Genomic DNA, 23,548 nt, shown 5'->3' on the forward strand with positions numbered 1-23,548 from the left:
TGTTTTGCTAGTGTCTGTTCGTGAGACGGCATCTGTCCATTTGTTTACAGCTGTGCTTTTTACTCACCATAATGTATTGTAAAGATGACTAATGATACTAATTCGGCTACACCAGTTTTGACCAAACATATATTCGGGAAACAAACGGACTCTTGGCGAGACATGCCTTCCTACTGAAGGGCTTCTTGTGCAGGTACTGAAAAACAAACCACCAAGAGGAACAGATATAATTTGAGGCTTTATGTTCTTATTTGTCACGTTTCTTTGATTCTTGCACAAAAAAAATGTATGTTGAAAACTCAGCCTAATTTTTCTAGTGGAGAATAAAATAAACTTGTGGAAAACACAGTACGCGGAGTTCTGACAAACGCAAAAGTCAGAACTGACTGTGTAGAATTTCGAAATCCCCGACAGCTATTTGACCATATGAAGTGTATCGAGCAGGCTGTGAAGACTATCATCTACCGTTAGGTGGCGTTATAGTCGTAATGGGACGCTCTGAAACGTTGCACTAGTGGCCGTGGACTCGGCGAATGGAGAGTTATTGGGAAGAAACTGCAAACTGATTCGTGCTCATACAGCATATAGTTACAAAGCTGAGAATGGTTTAATGGTTTGCCAAAATATCTGTTATTCTAGGCGCCCCTTGTTTTTTTTTATCTGTATTGTGTGAAACTCAGGGGCTTGTCTAACTTTGTTTTGAGAATTGTATATAGCCGTATAATCAAAAAATTGAATGTGATTGCGTATGCGTCCACCAGAACGAAAATGTATTTGCTGATCCACCTAGCAGACACTTTCTGACCCCTTCCTGTGTTTTCTCTTCACTGGGGTTGAGCATCCTCACACCACTTTCTTGCGTGAAAGAAAAGAATACCTGACGTGTTTGACTACCAGCAGCTGACGGCGTAAGCTTACGCCTACCTGACTGACTAGGGGACCCGCCTGCATCCGATAAGGGATCTAGTCCACAGAATCAAGTGTAGCAGAAAAGGGGGTGTGGAGAAACGAAGTTGAGTTAAAGAGAGGGAGAAAGAGACACCGTGGGAGGGGAAAAGGTCAGGGACACGGGGGGGTTTATCGGACTGCCAGAAATAAGGAGCGTGTCTACACAAACGGGCTGGCAGACGAAACCAAGGAAACGACGTGAAATACACCACCGACCCCCAGTGACTTCTTCGAAAGGACTGGTGCGGATTTTAAACAATTTTTGACTTCTCCCATAGACAGTTTTGCGCCTAGGTGAACTCCTGCCAACACGATTTTGGACCGTGCGTAATTTGGAGAGTATATTACCACGCTGCGTCAGGATGCGCATCTGTCCACTGCTGGTCTTCCTCTGTCTACAGTGCGCTGGAGGCGTTCAGAAGTTCTCCGCTCTCAAGGTATGAGGAGGCACTTAACTCCCGGAATGAATGTCATTCAATTTCATGAGTAAAAGTTGTTTTAAAGGGAAAGGATGTGCTTGTGCTTTCTATGAATAAAATTCCAAAATTCACAATCTGGAAAATATTTTTTAATATAAAAGAAATAGTTCCTACGCACCCTTTTCTTAAAAGTCAAGCTTCTTGTGATCTATTTAGTCTAAGAATCTGAAATAATAAAATAGTCAATACCTATAATGACGCATTTGAAGTCAATTACTACTACACTGTGCCACATTCTTACACCGAAGTCTGAGTCTGAGGTTATCTTGCTCTAAAAGAAGTGGGCTGTATTAGTCGGATGTTTTATATGAGGCAGAAATCCATTTTAGAGCTCAAGAGAGCATCAACTAGAGCTGTGCACTGAGAAAATGGCTCTGTGTTTTTTGTCAGTCATGTAAACTGAGCGCCACAGCTTACAGAGTGTTGGCACAGCAAAGGCTACAGGTTTGTAAGCAGTTGGTGGGTGTGCAGCAGATCCTTTGCAGGTTTGGTTTTGCTGCTGTAACCTGCCTGCCAGCTTCTCGGCTCTGCTGCCTTTCTGTCTGGTTTGCTCCTGTTGTTCTAGTTGCTCTTCAGAGGCTGAGCTGCCGGGATCTTCTGCATTAAAGCACATGGCATTGTTTACAGCAGCATCCTCTCCATCTTACATTAAACTCTGACAGAAAGTGCATCTTCTGGGGAATTTCATGGCCATGATCAAGTGCAGGTACAGTGCTAAAGGACACTTAATAGAGAGTGGAATGTGCATTGTCAGAGGCTCCCCCTTTTGATTTAGAGGCTGATGTGACAGCCACCTCTCCCAGCACCAGTATTTATGGTTCTGGAGAAGATGCCTCGGTATCCAATTGGAAACAAATGGCCATGAGTTGTTAACCTTCAGGTGAAGGGTCGGAGATCCTTTCTGCCTGACGGCACTACAGAGTTGTGGAATGTGGGAGGAAGTGTTGTACTGAGCAGATGCTTCACTGAGTTGATACACACAAACACACACACAGACCAAGGCTACAGATAATTAGTGTGAGGAGCGTTTCTCTATTTGTGCCATGGTTGATACCATTTACTGTCATTTAATAGAAAGGTTACACAGGTGTAGCTGTGTTTGTGGTTGTTTGGATATGACACATTATCTGCTGTGCTCTGGAGACGAGTGTAAGAACGAGAAACTTCTCTACTTTGTTGCGTGCCTCAGTTTAATTTTGTTTCATATTGTGTGCCGTACCTCCCAACACGGGCTAATCAGACTGTCTTTAGTGGAATAACACATGAAACTTTCTTATACAAAGAAGGTTGCAAGTGATTAATGGCTTATTGTCTAACATATACAGGAGAGACCATTACTAGTTAAAAGAAAATGTCTTCATGTTATATTTTGTCCATATTTGAGGTCAGACAGGCAGTTAAATATATGAGATATTTGCCCAGGGTTATTCATGAGACCAATTTTTTCCATTGTTTATGGAAATATGAAATAGTGTGTGAGAAGATGAGGGCACACAGAATAGTGGCTGCCTCATTTTCAAATCTTTATGTAGAAATCTTGATCTAACATGGGCCCTGTTGCCCCCCAAGTGCTTTCCTAAAATTTTCCACCTGCTCAAAGAGGCGGGTTTCTTTATCACATGACTATCACTGGCCTTTTGCGACACCTCCTTTTCTTTTTAACATCTTTCAAAGCAATTAAATGCCTTTTTCCTTTGATTGAGTTAGTAGGCTGGTTAAAGGCTGACACTTTCTTCCCTTTCCACCATGCTGGAAACTAATGATTCCCTTTGCATCCTAGCATCCACACAGGAAACTCCCGGCAAGGGCATTTAACACGTTTGCCACAGCTCTCAGCTGGGGCCCCCATTGACCCTGTGAGGCTGTGGTGTGAGGGGCCTCTCAAGGCGCTGGAAGCAGGGGCCTCCCAGCCCAGAAGGCTCTTATCAGCCTACAATGCGCTCTCTGCTGGAGGTTCGCCTCCTCCATACCCCATTCAATCCCACAATGCCGTCGAGCCAGGGGGAGGTAATAGGATTTGATTTGTATGCTGGTTGATCTTAGAAAAAAAAAATTTCCCTTACACTCCACCCGCCTCGCCCTCTCTTGCCTGTCTCTTGTTCTTTTGCCAACCTCCTGTATTATTAGAGCAGATGCAAAAAGCATCTTCCAAGAGAGATCCCACAAAGAACAAAAGGAAAAAATCATGAGAGAGGCCAAATAAAGAGAAAGGCAAACAGAGAAAGTGAGCGCCAGATGTCTGCAAGTAGACGGGAGTGGGATTTGAGCAATAAATTGATTTGAGTCAAAATGCGTGTTCAGACTTGCACGAGTCTCCTTTTATGATAATTCAGGGTGGAAGTCTGTGCCGCATGTAGCTGAAGCAGAGGCCATCCATCACTCTCCACCATGTTCCTGTGCAGGATGATGGTGTCGACTCAGAGAGGCTGGAATGAGACATCAGGGGAGTGTCGGGGCTCTGCCTCAGCCTCACCCATCCATCACCACAGGCAAAAAACACACAGAGATCTGTAGCAGAGAGCTAACTACAATTAGGTGGACACAGGAGGAAGAAGCCCTCAAAGCACCATTAGTCTCCAAAGTTTCTTCCTCTCCCTCACTTTCACATCTTATTTTTTTGTACTTCCTTCAGTGTGGCCAACTTTGAAACGACTTAGAAATAAATACTCGGATGTCTGAAACTGAGTCTGGGTGGTTGATTTCATGGGTGGCTGATTTCATGATTTCAACTGTGTTTTTCCATGCTGCGTTCTTGGAGCTTCACTGTAAACTTGCTGGAGCTTGGCACTATGCTGTGTGTGCTGGAGAGCAGACTTCTAGCAGGATGCTGAGCCGCTGAATGACTCTGTTTGCGATGTCAGTCTGCTGGCTGGCAGGGGCTAATGCTGGTGTAGTGGCAGTACATTGGCTGTGGCAAGTGCTGGACAGTCACCACCAAGTGGGGTTGGATGCTCTAAGACACCATCAGTGTAGTAATTGGCTTCAGAACTGTCTGAATGTGAAGGGGGAGCTATGAGAGACTTTCTGTGTTGAATACGTATGCCCTCCTTACCTGTGTGTGAAGCTAGTAGCACTGGAGAGAAGAGGAACAGAAGGAAGGGAGGATTGTACTAATGGGACTCTGTCAGTTAAATGCAATGATGCAAATAATTCAAACAGCTGAGAGATGCAATGAGGGAGTGGGGGCAGGACATGTAAGATCTTGTGTTTATCAAGAGCGAGCCAAATACATAAGCAACCAAAAATAGAACATCTTAAGTGTTTAGTTGAAGACAAAAAGTGCAGATGTTTGTTTCAAATTCAATCTTGATTTCACTAATATTTTATGAACAGGAATCTTCTGCACAGATCAATTAAATTCAGTTTCATTCATATAGCACCAAATTATAACAACCATCACCTCATGGTGGAGAGAAAACTCCAACAATCACACCAACTCTCCATTAGCAAGCACTTGGCAACATTGGGAAGGAAAAAGTCCTTTTCAGCAAGAAGAAATCTGCGGCAGAACCAGGCAGCCATCTGCCACAACTGGTTGGGGATAAGGGGAGGAAGACAAGACAAAAGACACGCTGTGGAAGAGTGCCAGAGATTGAGAATAACTGATGATTAAATGCAAAGTGGTGTATAAACAGAGTTAGAAGATGTGAGAGAGGAGGAAATGTTCAATGCATCATTGGAAGCCCCCAGGAGTCTAGCCCTAGAGCAGCATAACTAAGAAAGGGTTCAGGGTCACCAGATCCAGCCGTAACTATAGGATTTATCAAAAAGGAAAGTTTTAAGCCTGATCTTAAAAGTAGAAAGGGATCCAAAGTGGGAGCTTATTTGACAGAAGAGGGGCCTGAACGCTGAAGGTTCTGCCTCCCATTCTACTTTTAAATATCTTAAGAACATCAGAGCTTGGAGTCACAGCAAAGTGTTCTATATTGATCAGGTATCAATTAGAGAGAGCAAACATATAATGGATAATTTCCCCAGTTCTGCCTTAAAAGGATAACTGTTTGATGATTTGTGACATGTTATTACAGACAGTAAGAGTAAGACCTCTTGTTTATTTCAGAACAACAGACTATAAATGAATGTAGCCCCAGAAATCATCTCCATCTACATTGTGACACTGTATAAAGCTTCTTGTCTTCCTCGTGACAGTTTTATACTTACCCTTCGAAAATCTTTGATTCATTCCAACACATTCATCTTCCCCCTCACAGCTCCTTCTTCTAGTGTGTTTGAACGGGCCTACCATCTCTGATCTACCCATTGGGAGATTTATGAGCATGGTTGACAGAGTGTATCTGTGTTACCTCCCCCCCCCCCCCCACCCCTCCCTCCCACTGGCCCAGGGCAACTTTACCTTACCTGTTAACCCTCTTCCAGGTGCATGCAGCCCTGCAGCTCTGCCTGTCAGAATGCGGGGGGTGGGGAGGGGGAGTTGCCCCTCCTCCTCCTCAGTATATTTGTAAGATGTCAGACACAACAAATTTTGTCTTTGGCATTACCACAGCCTTTTTAGCAAACGGTTTTTGCCACAGATTGATAAGTGGGAGTGGATGAAAGTTCCCACTTGTCTGTCTATCTGTCTGCCGTATAATAGATGACATGCAGAGATTTTTGGGGTGTTTGTGAATCTAGGAAAATTAGAACAAAACAACAGTGTCTCATATGTGCAATTATTTCTATTAAAAGAGGAGACAAAAGTTCACCGAGGTATTTCTCTGTGGATAAGACTGACTGAAAGTGCACCTGCATCTGCATGAGTATCAAGTTTGTTTGTTTTTTGGGGTTTTTTCAGTCTGCCCAAAGTGAATGAATCATGCAAACTTTATGAAGCCGCTCACACTGTAGCAGCACAAACCCCGCTGACATCTAGTTTATTCAGGTACCCATTCGCTGTCTTTTAATTCATTGTAGCCGTCACAGCTTGTTGCCACCCCCCACCTTTTCCACCACCACGGCCCCATTGTGTGGCCTGGCGAGGGAGTTTCATACCGTGGTGGCAGATACAATGGTGGCATTGACACAGGTGATCCGATGCGTTGAGCCTGGATTCTCCTGTCCTTGTTCCTCTTTTCATGGCTGAGTAAAACATCCTTAGCAGTGATTCCAGGTGAATACCTGTGCAGGTGTTGGCACAGACAAAGAAAAGAGGAAGTGTTAGTCAAGTCCTCTTTAGCCCTTTAGACAAAGACAAAGCACAGCTGCACCTTTGCAGATTTGCAGCAACACTGCCCCATCTTTGTGTCTGTCTTGTACAGATTATCAGTGTCTTCTTGCACTTGATTTTTAATAATAGGCATTTTTTTTTCTGTTGTAGCTTGTTTTCACAAAAATACATTTTGCTCCACCAGCACCAGCTCCCAGCCTTCCTAAATTCCTCAAAACTCCTACCTGTTGGTGTGCAGATTAAAATGTTTTGGTGCAGAGTACACTTATTCCCAGAAATGGCTCATTTAGCAACTGATTTCTCTGCTTATCTCCTCCCTTCTCACTTGTGCAGTTCCTGCGGGTGGATCAGGATAAGGATTGCAACATGGAATGCAGCGGAGCTCCTCGCAAGCCCCTGTGCGCCTCCGATGGCAGGACCTTCACATCGCGCTGCGAGTACCTCCGAGCCAAGTGCCGCGACTCCCAGCTGGAGGTCAGCCGAGGGCCATGCAAAGGTCAGGTCATGAGTCACGCTTCATCGCCGCCTGATGCTCTCAAATGCACAGAGGGGGGTCACAGTAGAAACTTGTGGGTTAAATTCATTTCAGCATAATTGATTCTTTGAGTGGTGGGAGGACAAGTGGGTTTGACACTGTAGAAGTGGGGGCTTACTGCTGCCTGCGTGGTTTTATAATTTCACACCATTTGTGTGATGAGAGACGCATCATTAATTTGACAAATCATGAATTATTTTGATTACATGAGTAATTTCCTCATTTATGGAAATTGCAGAAATATCTTGATAAATCGTGACAAAGATTTCATCATCCTGGATGTAAAGCTTTATATATATGATAAGTTGAAGAGAGGGAAAGGGAAGGAGAGCCTGTGAGGTCAGGAAGCTCACACACTCTCTCATTGTTAGTCGTTGAAGGAAGGAAGAAGAACCCATACACCCCAGTTCTTCAGCCCCGAACCCTTTCACCCCTGCCCCACAGGCTCACTCTATACTGCTAGTTCATCGCTCTGTAGACTGGGGACAATGACCCATTCTTACCGCATTACATTAGACCTCTAATACAGGGAATGTGAGCAAAAAAGTTTGCTTAAAAAGAGGTGTCATATGATGGAAAAGCATTCCACAATTTTATGCCCGTGCTGGGTTTCCATGGCAACGTCTCTAAGCGGACATCTGGATGTGGCGGACAGTGCCGGGACGCAGAATAGAGGATTCCAGCCAGGAAGCTGAAAGGCACGAGGGTCCATGAAAGTCGTATTGTATGCGTCAATAACATCGGGTCTATAAGAGTTTGGACCCCCCTACTGCTTCTGGATAGGGGGGCGGGGGGCGGAGTATAGACACAGCAACAGCACCCGAAATAAACCGGAGGTCTCGCCTTGCCTAAAAGCACAGAGATGGGATTGTGCAGATGGTGAGAGTGGCACCACATTTGTTTTCTATCACTGTGCTAGGATGATTCAAGTGTCCTGTCATTTTTTCCAGTCAGCTTTTTGGTCAGAGCCCCCTGGAGAAGGATGATGGTTTTGGGGTTTTCCACTGCAGCTAACTTTAGAGCTCCTCAATTCACTATTTTCCTCCCTCCAGAGCATCCAGCATCTTGCCTGCTCTCCTCACCAGTCAGCAAAACGCACACACACAAAGGGTGCACACTAGAGTAAGAGAAAGCAGTGCACATCCCACCTCACATGGCTAATCTACCTAGAAGCCATGCTGGCAACAAGACTGCCATCAAACTGGTGAATGTTTTTAAACTTGGCATTAATTATTGTTTCAGTGCGATTTGAAGCCCATCCAGCACTTTGCAGTAGCTACTGCATTACACTGAGTTACCATCATACTCATTTGTACAGCTGCTGCTGCTGGCCAGGTGAGATAAAGCAGCTTTGGAAGACTGGTTTGAGGGATGTGCAAAAACTGGAGGCACACTTGGATGAAAAGTTGCTGAGTTTGAGAGGACAACCTTGGCTGAACCTCTCAGACGGTCGAGGTTTTTAGAGGAGAGTGAGGCAGACTCAGACATTAAGGAAGGGTCAGGTTTTCCCCGTGCATCAGCCCTTTTCTTGGGTGACTGGAATGTTCTTACAAGAGCAGCATGAGCTGTCTCGCTCAGTAATGGCTTTACCACCAGGCGGTGTGCAGGCTTGCCTGACTTGTCCTAATAAGAGTGGGGGTGTTGGTTCTATTCCCAGCCACACAAGTATCTGCTGCTTCCGAAATGTCTTGAATTGTTTCCCCCTCCGTCGCTGCTCTCTCCCTGCATGTTTCTTCTATTCTTCATCGTCTGTAAAATTCGACATCTTCTTCTGACTTTTTAAGTATGTTGCTTACATAGATGTGGACCATAAGAAAATAGCGTGTCTAGTGATTTTGCTGATTTGTGATGCTCCTCAGATACATCCAGATGTGTAGCAGAGAAGAAGTACACAGAGCAGCAGGCCAAGAAGCTCTTCCCACAGGTCTTTGTGCCTGTTTGCAACCCTGATGGCACGTACAGCGAGGTAACGAACAACACTCTATGAATTATATTAACTTTACTGCACAAGCCAAAGCTAACAACCATACCAACAGTCAACATTTTTCTAAAAATTCTCATTTGTTCCGCACAAATAAAACTCTTCTTTCATTTCATTTGATTCTAACATGATGGGTTTCCAAATGCAGCTTGTACTGACTCTGTGTGTGTATGCTGTTTTGATTGCAGGTTCAGTGCCATAGCTACACTGGATACTGCTGGTGTGTTACCCCCAATGGCCGGCCAATCAGTGGCTCAGCAGTGGCCAATAAGAAACCTCGATGCCAAGGTCAGTAAAACCCAAGTCTTTTCAGATTTGCAGTTCTCAGCTCTTGGCATCTAATTTTGTAATATGCTTGACGTATGACACTTGGTTTCAGTAATTCAGTGTAGCAATGATGATAAATCAAAGTCAGCACAGCATAAAATGGCATTTTATGTTTGTGTGGGGGTGTAGCATTCAGTCCTGTGGGAAAGCGGTCAGCGAGTGGACTGACGGCCAGAGGGTTCGAGGGCCATACGAGGACTGAGTGTTGCTCAAGGCATGGGGCGTTAGTAAAAATAAGCCTGGCAGAAAATCTGTGCTGCAGAATTGAGAAACGAAGTTCAGCTGCGAGGAATGTAAATGTCACTGGAGGGTAGCATCTGCCAAACACTATGAACACTGCTGTTAGCTCTTTACAGATGTTGGATGTGGTTTATCCTCTTGAGATTCATCACAGGATGTAAAACTTGTACCCACCATTGTACTCTATACTCTTTGGTTAACTTACCTTCACTGTCTACACACAGACTATACATTGGTCTATTTTCATTTATAAATCAATAACTGAATTGCCACCATTGTATCTAACTTCCTGTATGTCACCTAAACAGAGTAATTACAGCCTCCGCTCACAAGCCTTTATTACATTCACTGTTCCCTCACCACATACAGAACTTGGGGAAAAAGCATTTTCTTACAATGCTCCTTATACTTGGAGCAAATTGCAACAGGATTTGAAGCTGTGCAGTTTAACTGAACTCAAGGAATTTAAACAAATTCTAAGGACAAAGGAGAAAAGATTACTGGATGGCCGTTCCTGTTCATGATGTGTTATTGTTACTGTCTTTTTAGTTTTAGTTGTATTTTTCCAGTTAGCTGATTATATGACGTGTATGTTTTAACATATTTAAAACAGGTCAGTCTTGAAGATGACGCACTGTCTCTCCCATTGTATAAATAAAGGTGAAATTTAAAAATATCAAATCCCTTTGCATCTAAGGGGCTGCCTTGTAGTTTGTTGCTGTCTCAATAGTAAGAAGCCTGCAGAAGTAATATTTGCTGCAGCAGTGTTTCTGCTGCATTTGGCAGGGTTAGGGTTAGGGTATGGGGGTAAGCTGATATGAAGCCTAAATATTTCATAAAACACATTCCAGCTGACTTGCAGCGTGTTACTTTTAAATTAGGTGGCTTTAATAAAAGTGGGTAGGGGGTTAAGAGTTACCGTGTGTCAGCCTATTTTATTCTTAAAGCGTGCCAAAGATTTCCAATCTGTTGTCTCTGTCAAAAAGGAAAAATCAGCAGCACGGTTGTGAATGTTTAGTTAATTTGAGCCTTTTGCTTTTCAGGATCAAAGCAGGAGAAGACAACCACAAGAGAGCCTGGTAAATCAGGTGAGAATTCAAGAAAAGTTCCCCCTCATAGGCACGCTGGCTCCTTGGCGATGCATGTTTGCTTTTGTGTTTGTTCGTGTGCATGTATGTACCTATCAACGCTGGCACTGAGAATGTGTGTGTGTGTTCCTTTGTATCTGTCTATTTGTCTTCATCTTTGTCAGAGATGTTCAAGACAGGTCGCCTGTTTAGGCTTGCCTCACTAATATTTTGTCAATTCATGAACGTTCGAGCTGCCTGAAGGCTGATATAAAAGCAGTCTTGAGTTAAGAGTGTGTGATAAACTTTGCACACCACTGGCAGCTTTGGTGCCTATAACTTGCTTGTTGTCTTTACCAGGCAAGCAGCAGGAGCAAGACCGGAGGACCGCTGACTTATCTTAAGTTCTCCTTCACTAACCTCTCTCCATTTTGGTTCCTTTTTCAGCCACAGTGTCATAAGATACAGCGAAATGTTCACACTCAAGTCTACTTTTTCTGTGTCTCTCATCAAGCATCTTCCCTCTTCCAGATATACAACCACTAAGCTTCCCTGTGACTGCGCTCCAAAATTTGTATAGCTTTCTCATCTCTTAAGAGACAATTTGTTTAACTGCTGTGATTTGACTCACAAAGAGTCCAATTTGGGTTCATTCAGATTGACTCATTATGTGATTGTATGTGACAGTGCATGGTTGCATGAGAGAGAGAGAGAAAGTGTGTGCACATCCACTTGTGTTTGTCAGATGGGTTATTCCTGTCAGTGTGACATTCATGTCTGTGCCTCTCTCTCGCTCTGTCTCTCTCTTTCTCTCTGTGTAAACAGTCTTGGGTATAGCGTCTGTCTCAACCCAGCCAAGTCATTACGCATAGATCAAGTGGGAATGCAAAATTTGAGAGAGGAGGTGGGATTGTGGGAGAAGGAAAGAGGGAGGAAAAGAGGTGGAGGGGTTGGTTGTGGTTCAATCTGAACTGGTTGGATAAACAGGGTGGTGAAAAGCAGAATAAACTGTAGGTTTGTGGTGTGCCAGCGCTCAAAATAGCAGTGATTGCATCAATATTTTGATTCAGCAAAAGCCCATCAGTAAAAAAAAATAAAGAAAAAAGAAGCCATTTCACAGCTGCCTTTGCAGCATTTCTTAAAGTAGGAAGAGATGTGCACTTAGCATTTTGCAATAAAGCCATTTCTGTTACTTGACTTAACAAATTCACATGCTGGAATCATATGCAGCTGACGACTGACAAACAGCAGTAAAACTAATGCCATATGACCACAAATAGCACGGGGGTTTCCTGGCACATGCTTAAAGAGGTGTTACAGTCATGTAAAAGGCCACAAAGTAAAGATAGGCCATTAGTGGTTTATCATAAATCCAAATCATAAATGCACTTTTTGAAATGGCATTTCCATCCTTGAAGTGAGCAGAGTAATAACACGTCTGCCTCAGTTATTTACACTGCACACAGACTCTACGTATTTTTATCCACCTTACGTGTTTGAGGAGATGAATGGCTGCCATAACTGTATTTGACTTTGCCATGGAAAGTCATTGTTAAAGAAAATGTATTTGAGCCTAATCCCTGTTTGTGGAGCCAACCATTAGAGATTCTCTGACTCATACATTAATGGGGCTTTACTTCAAGCAGGAGGAGTGACCAGTTCTGAGGTTAACCACACCTACAGCCATGGTTTCACCCGAAGCGCTCCAAAACCTCCATCGCTGTCTCTCACCACAAATCAAACAAACGGAGACCAAACAAACATACTCAGTTCTCCCGCTGTTAATTGGTTCATCTGAAACTTGGCTACTGCATTTTAACCCTCTTCTGCGCCGCCGCCACCTCCGCACAGCTTTCCTAATCCAAGTGCAGGAAATGAAAGATTGAAGAAGAACATCAGGGACAATCAGTCCTAATTCTCTCTTAATTTACTATAATTGATCAAAATCTGTCCTCTGTAGCACTGTGATCTCCCTCCGTTGCATGACGTGATACCATTGGAATATGTGACCACTACATTCCTAGCTTTCCTTTTCTCATATTGCAAGTCACATCTTTCAGTTTTCAGCACACGTGCAGCCTCTCTTGGTCATTTTTCATCCCTCTAACTCTGCTTCCATCCTTCTTGACCGGGCAATGTGCAAATCTCACATAGTTCAAGTGTTCTCTAATCTAGCGTACTCTCGTAATTGTAGTCTCCTTGCAAATATTCTCCATTCTAAATGCAGATGACACCGACCTAGTGATCGATCCTCAGCCTCCCGAACACGAAGAAGGTGAGCTGTTATTCATCAGACTGTGAGTAAAAAATGTTTGGTCCTGTGCCTGTGTTTACTGACATACCGCTGACTGACTCAAAAGAAAAAAACCCTTAAATGGGCAGAAGAGCCTGCCCGAGTCAGTTACAGCACCATGCTCCAAAAAGGTCACTGTGGAAAACGTTATAGTAAAACACTGTTTTGTAATGATGAGATATGATGAAAATTTTTTTCTTGTGTATTGTATACAGCAAGTGAAGCATATTTCATTCTAAAGCATAGTCCAACAGTAGCATAAGAAAATGAGTCATTAAATTAGTATTATCGAAATCTGCCAGAAATATTGAACTTGTCAGTTAAATAACCAGCAGCTATGCAGTAGCAGGAGGATGTGGTACTTATATATGTAGAAAAGTTGCTTCCCACGTTTTACTTCAAAGATAAAGAATGGAAAGCTGCTGCATTTGAGCACTTTTATAACTAGTTTATATATTTTTTGAGCAAAGTAGCGTTTTACGGCGTCACGCTAATGCGATCATTTGATAAATAATAGATTCTAGCCTACCCACCCATCTTTTGATGCTATAACTCTGGTCACAGCTTTCATATGCAATTTATTATCCGCATCCACTGCAGCAGTTTGAGATATGATAACCTTCATGTGCATTTTACAGGCTGTGAGTTTTGGTTTGCTTCAGATGATTTACGAGCATGTGTTTGACTGAAGCTAATGAAGCTGCCTTGGTGATTTCTTTCAGATAGCAATTCCCAGTACCCCACTCTGTGGACGGAGCAGGTTCGCAGCCGACAGAACAATAGAACCAGAGCACCATGTGAGTTTTCAAAGGCCGCTTTTTACTTAATGATGGCGAGCGGGTGTTTGCAAACCTCAACTGAAAGCCCGCTGTGTTTTTCCAGCTTGTGTGAGCAATCGTGGTTTGAGGCTGTTCCTGTCTTTTAAGGACAGATGGCGGGTTGTGAAACCAATACATCTTGGTGTTGGAGTGCGTCAGGCTTTGAGGATCTGCTTCTCTGTGGTTCTTCTCATTGCAGCGTTCCTGTAAATATCCTCACATGGCACGGGCAGATGATTTTCTGTCAGTCGGCTTGGTCAATCCTGCTCTCTTTTTACAAACACGCGCGTTAAGCTCAGTTGTCTCGGAAATGTGCAGCTTTTCGTAACAAACAATAGTATTTTAGGCTGGCCTAGAGACGAGAAACTTCTGTGCATGTGTGCATTTCTGTGTGAATCCCATTATCATAATTTACAACCAATAAAAAGCTTGAGAAATGCAGCATTGATGGTTTTGATTACCACATGCTCTTTGGGGTATTGGGGTGAAAAAAAACCCCACCCGCTCCAACAAAGAGAGCCCATACGGAACAACTGGAGCGAAGAAAGTTGGTTGAGAAAGTGGGGAGGCATTTCATTTGGTCTCTTTTGTGTGGGTAAAGATCTCTAATGAAAATAAACAAAGAAAAGGGATATCCATAATCCTGCAGAAGCCTGCGAGCCTTGAGGCAAGCACCGAAAAGAGGAAGAGATAAAAATCCCTCATGGCCAGAAGAGCTCTCCTTCCATTCCTCTGTTTAATGCGGCTGCTGTGCAGGAAAAAAAAGTCTGATTAGATCCTGGTGAGGCTCAGTAAAATCCCATCAAGCCACTTCATTTTCTGTATGTATGGATAAAAGACAGGAACGTGCACTTTTTCAGGGGAATTCTGAACATATAAACATATAGGTCTGTGGTACTTTACAGTATCCTGCAGCTATGTGTCGGTCTGTGTGGGTGTTTGACAGCATAGCCCCAACTGACCACTGTGCTGCCTTTGTCCTGTCTGTTTCTCTCGCTGTCACACACATCCACAAAGGGCAGTTGAGTGTCCAAATATTTACTTAACTTGGGGCACGGGGAGCCCGTGCTTAGTCATTAGCCCGTTAATGTCCGTAAACAGTGCCATGGGGGGCTGATATAGCAGTCTACACACCCTGTCTCCGAGCGCTCGTCCTCCACCCCTTTGTCTTCTTCCTCCTCCTCCTCGGGGATTTGCAGCAATGGTTAGAATGGAATGAGAGAGCAGCTGCATGCGTTTTGCTTTTATACAGAAATTAATTCAACCATAATGCACGTTGTATAATTCCAAATGTGGTTGCCAGATCTGGTTAGGACTAAGTCCAAATTTAAACTTCAAACATACCCTCTTGTTCATATCAAATGTGCCTCTCTGGAGTGAGTGTTTGCCAAGTCACACAACCCAGACCATCAAAACAAAAGCTCAGGTTATAGACCACATGCATGTGTGCTTACGTTCTTGTGACCAATACGCTAATACCTTTGCTGATTCCTATATAACCTCTGATCTTTCCCAGCCTCGTCATGTGACCAGGAGAAGCTTTCTGCCCAAGAAGAGGCAAGGCAGCACAAGAACGACGCTGTATTTGTACCAGACTGTGCCCAAGGAGGACTTTACAAGCCTGTCCAATGCCACCCCTCTACTGGCTACTGCTGGTGTGTGCTTGTGGATACTGGACGGCCCATACCTGGGACCTCTACAAGGTGGGCAAAATATCACCTACAAAAAAAACAACGTGGTATACAGATATTTGCACCTTTATGTGTGGTACTTAATTACCCTGTGCAAATATCCTTGGCATTTATTGCCTTGTTCTGTGTGGGAAACAAACTAAAAAGTTGCTACACAAAGCAGGTAAGTGATCATTAGCCAAGCTTAACAGAGCAGAGAGGTCACAAGAAAGAGAATCTGCTCAACTAGATGACTTTGCATTTTGCCCTTTGGCAAGCATCTTCTGCATTAAATGTTCTAAAACTAGATTTGGAATTATCTTACAACAGGTCTTAATATCTGCAGGCTCTCAACCCTGCAAACTTTGAAAATACTGAAAAGAAGCTCTTAGAAAAAAAATAAATTTCAGAGATTAAAAACAGGTTTTCTATCAGGGATTTGTAAAACTGCATAAATGTCAGACTTGTGAGATTGCACGTCTAAGAACACACATGGACATCTCCATTGCTGATGGCGCAGAGTGTCTCGGTGGTCTGGTGAGTGGCAGGTCATAGGTCAGTGAGCCTGGCAGACTGGAGAACTGGTACACTCTTATTGAGCAGCATGGCTGGGTATCAAATTAACAAGGCTCCAGGCAGAGTGCCAGACAGCACATTAGCACGCATATGGAAGCATGGATTTTCTTCATTGTCCCAGGCCAGCTTTTGGCCCACTTGCACAGCAGCAATCTGGGCTCTGCGACGGAGACTGTGAAAGCTTCCTTGTGTCCCACGCTCCCTGTCTCCCACACTTCTATCTCCCTTCCCATTTCTATCCTCATACCAGCTCCAAATCCTTCCCCTCTTATTGGATGTGTTTCACAGCCCCTGGATTTGCCACAAAACAGTTATTTCTATCCCTAAGATTTAACTGCAATGGGTAATTGGAAAGCATGGGAGTCCTCTCTGACTTTACAGTAAAGATAGTTTCACTGTTATTGACAGTCCCTTTCACCCATTTCCCTTGATTGAACAGATTTTGTATTTATTTATTTTTTACGTGGTGCATTTTCTGTCACAGGTATGAACAGCCAAAATGTGATGGCAATGCTAGGGCCCACCCAGCTAAACCTAAGGACCATTATAAAAGCAGACATCTCCAAGGTAAGTTTTTCAAAACTGGACTCGGTCTCTGTTTTTTCTTTGTGTCCAGACCACACGGGGATGTTCCTCTGCAGCCTTCCTCTAACTGCTGCCTCGTTTCCAAGGTTGTGATAACAGTGCAACTATGCGTGTGTGTAAAACCATCATTAGTGCTGTTGGTCAAGGAAACGCTTGTTAAAAAGTTGAGGATTGCCAGACCCTGCCCTTCGTTGGTCAATAAGCAGGGAGATAGGGACAGATTGGGGGAGAATTCATCTTCGAGTGACATGGAAGCTGGAGCATAGTGGGATGAAAGCAAAGAGGTGAAACAGCAGGGAGGTGAGTGATAATGGATAATTGGATGCCAGAGATAGGTGGTGATCATGGGATTGATAACAGTGTAGATAACTATATTGAGGGCAGAAGATCACTTTGGGGGTGGAGGTCATGTAGCGGACTTAGTTACAGGTGAAACTCTGCTGGTGCTGGGTGCATATAGTATGTGAATGTTACTTACAAACATATAGGGCTAAATATTAATTAAATTACTGCATATTTCATTATTTTTAGGCATATTTAGAAAACAAACTACTTGCCAATACATTACTGGGCCTAAGCACTGAGGGGTTTTTAAGATGTTTTTCAGAGTTAAATTAGCTAATGTGTTACATTATCCTATCATTCACTGTTTTTACACACAAGCACACACATGCGCACAAAAAAGTTGTTCATTCATGTTCCGTAGGCTAAAACATTTGGCTAATTTATTGCTATATGTAGACAAAGTTAAAACATGATTTGGTGCTGCCTCACTTTCTCTTCATGCTGGAAGTAGGACTTGAACTAACAACTTTCTGCTGGAGACGCTAAACAGAATCAGGTCTCGGTAACCTGCCAAAAGTATCTGACTTACATGTGTCACTTTGGAAGGAAAATGCAGCTGCAGGACTCTTTTCAAGGAGACTTCTGCCGTGGTTAGTAAAATTTGGAAAACTGTCTCATGTCCAGTTTTCCTAAAGCAAGGGAGATATTACATTAAAAATAAGTCAAGTTGTAGTTAAAGTTGTTGTATGCATGTGGATCTTAAAATGATCTTCTTGCCCTGTGATGAAACTCACATTCAAAACCACACTGAGATGACTAAACCATTTTTAAAGATGCGCCAGCTTTCATTCGGCTGCACTCGCTTTTTTTACTCATCACGTAACTGCACAACTTGTACCTCTCATTAAGCCAAAGATAGGTGAAGTAGAGATACAGCGTTCAACCGCTGCCTACAACCAAATCACAGTTTAAAGATGAATGGTGCTTGGCTAATTTGCAATTTTTTTTGGTGGTTTAGTAAACATGTTAATAGTCCAGCAGCATGTGAACAGAGCCACCACTGTTCCAGTCCTCTCCACAACTGTTTATGTAAGAGTGCGCCAGGCCAGAGCTGAGCTCTCTGCTCGCAGGTGCTGCGTTTAGCAGGAGAGCAGCACTCTGTCTCTGCTCAAGCATCAATGATTCTTGTACAGTTAATATAAAACAGAGGGACATAGACAGACATAAATGGTTGGTAGACCACCAAATGCTATTCATCTTTTGCTTTCCAGAAAGTATGCGGTGGCAATGGGGGTAAAAAAAGAAAAGAAGAAAAAGCAGCGACGCTATCCCGTGAGAAAGACCCTAAGACTGAAACATTATGTCTCTGCATGTGTTAAGTTGCACAGACCGAATTTTAAACCTGTCAAAAAAAATCTGCACCTGATCAGTCAGTATGCTCATGCAGTAAAAAAAAAAAGAAGAAGAAGAAGAAGAAGAAAAAAACGTAGCATCTTGTTTTCTTTATGAGCAATTGCGTCAATGGCTGTAAACCGTGTTACTGTACGATCCAGGTATAATTATAAACGTTGCCTTCACATTGCTGCAACCCATTTGCTGTTGAAGAGCTGGTGTTGAGAGGTTTATGGGGCGAGACTTGAGAAAGGAGCAACTTGCCCAGGAAGAGCCAGGAAAGTAAAGCTGAGTATTTGGCTAACTCTATCCCCGCAGCAGGCTCATGGGACAGCACTGGGGCAGGCGCTGGGAGCTGCGGCTGCGAGTGCTGACAGGGCTCAGCCCCATGTGGCTCCGTACAAAAACACTGCTCCTTACTGACAGTAACGCACAGGCACACACATGTAAACACGCACTTACACGCCAACTTTTTACAGGCCGCAGATATATGGAGGCTTGTGAATGGTGGTGCAGCTCTTTGCGTTTCAAAAAGAAAAAACATTGAAATCATGAAGGCTTTCTCAACCTGATTCTGTCCTGCAGCTGTCAAATTTTGGTATTACATAATTATAATTATTATGGAATAAGACAGCAGCCGTGTACTGCTGCAGCCTTGAAATGGACGGAAAATGGCCAGACACAATTTCCCTCAAATGACAGCAGGCACATTCGTGTCCTTCCCTTCAGCTAAACAGTGTCCAGACATACAGAAGCCGATCTGTCCCACCCCCACAGTGAAAGCACTGCTGCTAAGAGGAAACGACTGAAACATTACATGATGGCTTCCCTCCCTGAATGAATTGCAGACGTGCTAAGATTCCTGCAGCATTACAGAGAGCGCCGGTGCTCTCCATGAAAAACACTGAGCCTCAAACAAGTCTCACTGCATCCCACGAACCTCTCTTCATTTAGAAGCCAGATAAAAAAAACACTTTGCCTTCTGAGGGTGCAATTATTTGACTGTCTAGACTAATTTACCACAAGAAGGTCCACAAGGCACCATTTTGGCTATTATCAGGTGGGTCAGATATTTTACTGGGCAAGAGCCAGGGAGGGCCTACTAAAAGTTAAGTACAAGTCTGTTTAACGTGTAAAGGAGACCGCGGAAGAGTTTGGATGTGACTTTTTAAAACCTTGGTCTCGGTACAAGCTGCTAAAGCCCTGAAAGGTGGAGCAGAGGCTGGATGTTTATGCCGATGCTGGTCGCCACCTGTTAGAGACGCAAAGCATGCTATTATCTCCAACACAGGAGAATCGGGCCCCGCAGGCCTGGGCCATAAAAAAAGCAGAAAACTATGGACAATTTCTTCTTCTCCAACGGCGCAGGGAAACAAGATTGTGAGAAAGGAGAAAAGAGCTGGAATCCCTCAGGTCTCTGTAGCCTTCAGCTCTAAAGGAATAACTTTGGTCTCCTCACCCTTAAAATGGGCTCACAGACAATTACTGTCATTAGGGTCATTCACCCAGTGTTGTTCTTCATTTTAATTTTTTCCCATCAGTCTGCATGCAATAATGCTTTACTGTTAGTTTTTACTGGGTGGATAATGACACATTTCACCCTATAGGTTCATGGTCTGATTATATTGCCATTCTCTGTCAGTCATTTATAGAGTAACCCCGCCACACGTTGAACATCGCGTTCTAAATTTTGTCTGTTGCTCTCTGCTTGGATATCTTTAAAGCAAACACCTCAGTAATTAGTAAAATCTTGTTAATAGTAACAGGTATGCCTATACCTGTGGAAAGAAAAAACACTGCACAATGATTGGCAGGTTTCCTCCACTCCTCCACAGGAGGGGAGCTCTGATTCTTTATTGGAGCAACTGCGAGTGTCCTGGGTTTCTTTTCTCTTTTTATGTGACGTCTACATTAAAACTACGCCGGCTGTTACATGACATCCCTCCCCAGACATTTATTGGGCCACCTATGATGAGAGCATTTAACATTATTGCAAAGCTTTTTTTGCAAGAGAATCTCTTTGTTTGCACACTCGCTTTCATACAAGGGCATAATTCCTGCTTTCACACATCGATGTATCTGTGGTTGATTTTCCAGGCTGTCCCGGGGCTAAGAAAACAGAGTTCCTGACAAGTGTTCTTGACGCGCTGTCGACAGACATGGTGCACGCTGTCACAGATCCAGCATCTGCGGGAAGGTATGACATTTCAAAGTGTGTATATTCATGCTATGGTTAGTTATGGATCAGTGGGTTCAATCATTCACCACAAACACATAAATGTATGCCACTCACCAATTTTGAGTGCACTGAAAAGTGGGAAAAGCTTTTTTTCCCCACTGAGAGTGAGCGACTGCATTTCACTGAGTTGTTTTTTAGTTGCTGCATAAAGAGAGATGTGATTACTTGCTGATAATCTGATTTGTACCTGACCTTTAGGGTGGCTGAGCCAGACCCCAGTCACACCCTGGAGGAGAGGGTTGTCCACTGGTATTTCAGTCAGCTGGACAAAAACTCCAGTGGGGACATTGGAAAGAAGGAGATCAAGCCTTTCAAACGCTTCCTGCGCAAGAAGTCCAAGCCAAAGAAGTGTGTTAAGAAGTTCGTGGAGTACTGCGACATCAGCAATGACAAAGCACTGTCTCTTCAGGAGCTCATGGGCTGCCTTGGGGTGACCAAGGAAGAAGGTTAGATGAATGTAAACTAATCACCCTAAATTTGTGCTACATAGTTTTTTAAACCTCTCCTCCAAACGTTATTGCCCAGTAATGGGGCAACGAGGCACCAGAAAGATTTTGGGTTCATCCATATGACAAAGTGATGCACAAAGGGCAGTTATAATCACATTTCAAAAACAAAAATCCAACAGCAACATGTGACCTACGCCAAGTGATGACATAAAGCGGGGTGGGCAACTCCAGGCCTCGAGGGCCTGCAGGTTTTAGATATGTCATTGATCCAACGCAGCTGATTCAAATGGCTAAATGACCTCTTCAACATGTCCTGAAGTTCTCCAGAGGCTTGGTAATGAACTAATCATGTGATTCAGGTGTGCTGACCCAGAGTGATATCTAAAACATGCAGGACACCGGCCCTCGAGGCCTGGAGTTGCCCACCCCTGAAAAGAGTAAGCTAAGTTGTCTAATTAGCACTTGAATGGCATAATATAATGTTTTACAGCACGCTGTACCAGAGTCAGCTGGAAAACAATAGTTTTTAACCAACTAAAAACATTTAAGTGATAATTAGCCAGCTAGCACCTAGCTACAGTACTTGCAAATAACAGAATCCACTAACAGCAGTGCTTAATTACACAGCACAATTATACTCTGCAAAAGTTTCTCCATAATACTTCAAATTCATGTCACGTTTCTTTTATCCTAAAGGGTCCATACCAGGAGAAGGCTTAACCAGTAAACTAGTAAGTACACTCTTCCTTCATTGCATATTTCCAGCCTAACTGAAATGTTATTGTCTCCGGTAGTGTTGACTGAAGCAGTCCTTAAAATGTGTATTTCTGAAAAAGGGGCACATTCAAATGAAGTAACTTCAATTTCCTCTTCCTAGAATCCCTCAAAGAAGCAAGGCTAAGCCCTACAACAGTGATTTCCCCTCTCATCTGGAGAATCCGCCCTCACCAATCGGCAAATGGAAACCATAGTATTTGCACTTTGTACTTTAAAAAAAAAAAATGTAAATTCACTTTGTAGAAATGAGGTATTTAAACAGACTGCTGAATCTGTGAATTATGTAGTTAGCTTTTTATGTCCTGACAAAACAAAAAATATTTAACACATACAATGTATGTGTCCTTTTGTGTCTAAAAAGTGTACTTTTGAAAGTTGTCTAAGTTTTCATGTTTGATGTTACATTTTTGTGCCCATTTCTCCCCAGTTTACTTTTCTTCTTGTATTAATGATATCGAGGTGTTTATACTGATCGTTTCCTACACAGCTACAATAACCTTACCATCTCTCACGTACTGACCTATTTCATCTTTTCCTGTACTTTGTAAAGCAGTTTGCAAGAATGTTTGGAAGATGCATCATAAACAACATTCTACATGTTCGCATATATTCATGATTACTAGAAATAAAGAACTCTTTTATATATTTTGCTCCTTGTGTCTGCTTAATGTGTCAAAGAGGAGGAATCAGGTCAGCGACTTTCTTTGGATCCAATTAGTCTTCTGTATTTTCCCTCGTTATATAAATCTTGTAATGTCTTTGCCATTTTGTCTTTTCTTGCTGTGTCTTTAATAAAACACCTTGTTGACACAGTGTTTAAGAGCCAAGTATTAGTCATACATAGCAGAGGTCGTGTATCATCCCATTTAAAGACAGTTTTCCAATTCCCCTAAGGCAACGTTGGAGAATTGAAAAAAATAGATGGTACTGTTTTACAGTTTTGTCATATTGACTGAAGACAGATAAATAGACTATTCTCAGCTCTGTACAGTATGAGTGCCCATTAGAAGGGCATTATATGAGCTTCTGTTTGTGTGCACGCGCATGTATGGTTGATTATGCTATACTTAAATGTAAACCCAAAGAGTCAAAATAAAGTTTCAATAGATTCTTTGTTAAGAAACAGCTCTGAGCTCAGAGCAGCCGTGACACTTTACACTACTGTACATTGTTCCTGCCTGATTATTTATTATGTTGAGGCTAAGTGGTAAGCTGTGGCTTTTCACACATACAATCCTCTATAGGGCTCAGCGGCTGACCTCAGGCTGACCTGCTCACTCAGGCTTATCCTCTAATTTATGATTAGCACATTGCTCTCCTTTCTTTGATATAATCCGACCCAATGGTCTGGTTTTAACACCACAGGGGAACCAGAGGAGAGATTATAACCGATGGTGGATTAGCTATAGATAACCTACGGCCTTTTTAAGTCCCCTCTCCATCCACAGCAAAGGAAAAGTTATATCTGAAGCAACAGGCCTAAAGTAGTAAGGATATTTAGATTTCTGTTTCCCAGAAACAAAGTATCCAACCAAGCCTGTCTATATATAATTTTAAAAACCGCCTTTTGATTAGCTCCAGCCATCTGTGATGCTCTATGTACTAAAATACAATCTGCTAATTCTAAATTTCCAACCATGTTCCTGGTTTGTCAACCTGAAGGTGATGTTAGCACCATGCCCACGAAAACATTTGCTTTTCTCAAACAACCATACAATCTGTT

At 43.1% G+C, this 23,548-nt stretch overlaps 1 protein-coding gene across 1 annotated transcript; it reads left to right on the forward strand.

The window, feature by feature from the left end:
• Positions 1-1,134: 1,134 nt before the first annotated feature.
• On the forward strand, positions 1,135-22,001 carry smoc2 (SPARC related modular calcium binding 2). The gene is made up of 13 exons (XM_085369495.1): positions 1,135-1,385; positions 6,925-7,087; positions 8,986-9,092; positions 9,296-9,395; positions 10,718-10,762; positions 12,969-13,016; positions 13,757-13,831; positions 15,369-15,555; positions 16,583-16,665; positions 20,458-20,557; positions 20,798-21,045; positions 21,745-21,779; positions 21,926-22,001. Exons 1-13 carry the CDS (start codon positions 1,311-1,313, stop codon positions 21,947-21,949), a joined length of 1,290 nt encoding a protein of 429 aa, XP_085225621.1. The 5' UTR covers positions 1,135-1,310; the 3' UTR covers positions 21,950-22,001.
• Positions 22,002-23,548: the final 1,547 nt, after the last annotated feature.

This window comes from Diplotaxodon limnothrissa, linkage group LG13 (assembly GCF_057381915.1).
Source record: "Diplotaxodon limnothrissa isolate DT_005_m linkage group LG13, D_limnothrissa_male_GT1.1, whole genome shotgun sequence".
NCBI lineage: Eukaryota > Metazoa > Chordata > Actinopteri > Cichliformes > Cichlidae > Diplotaxodon > Diplotaxodon limnothrissa.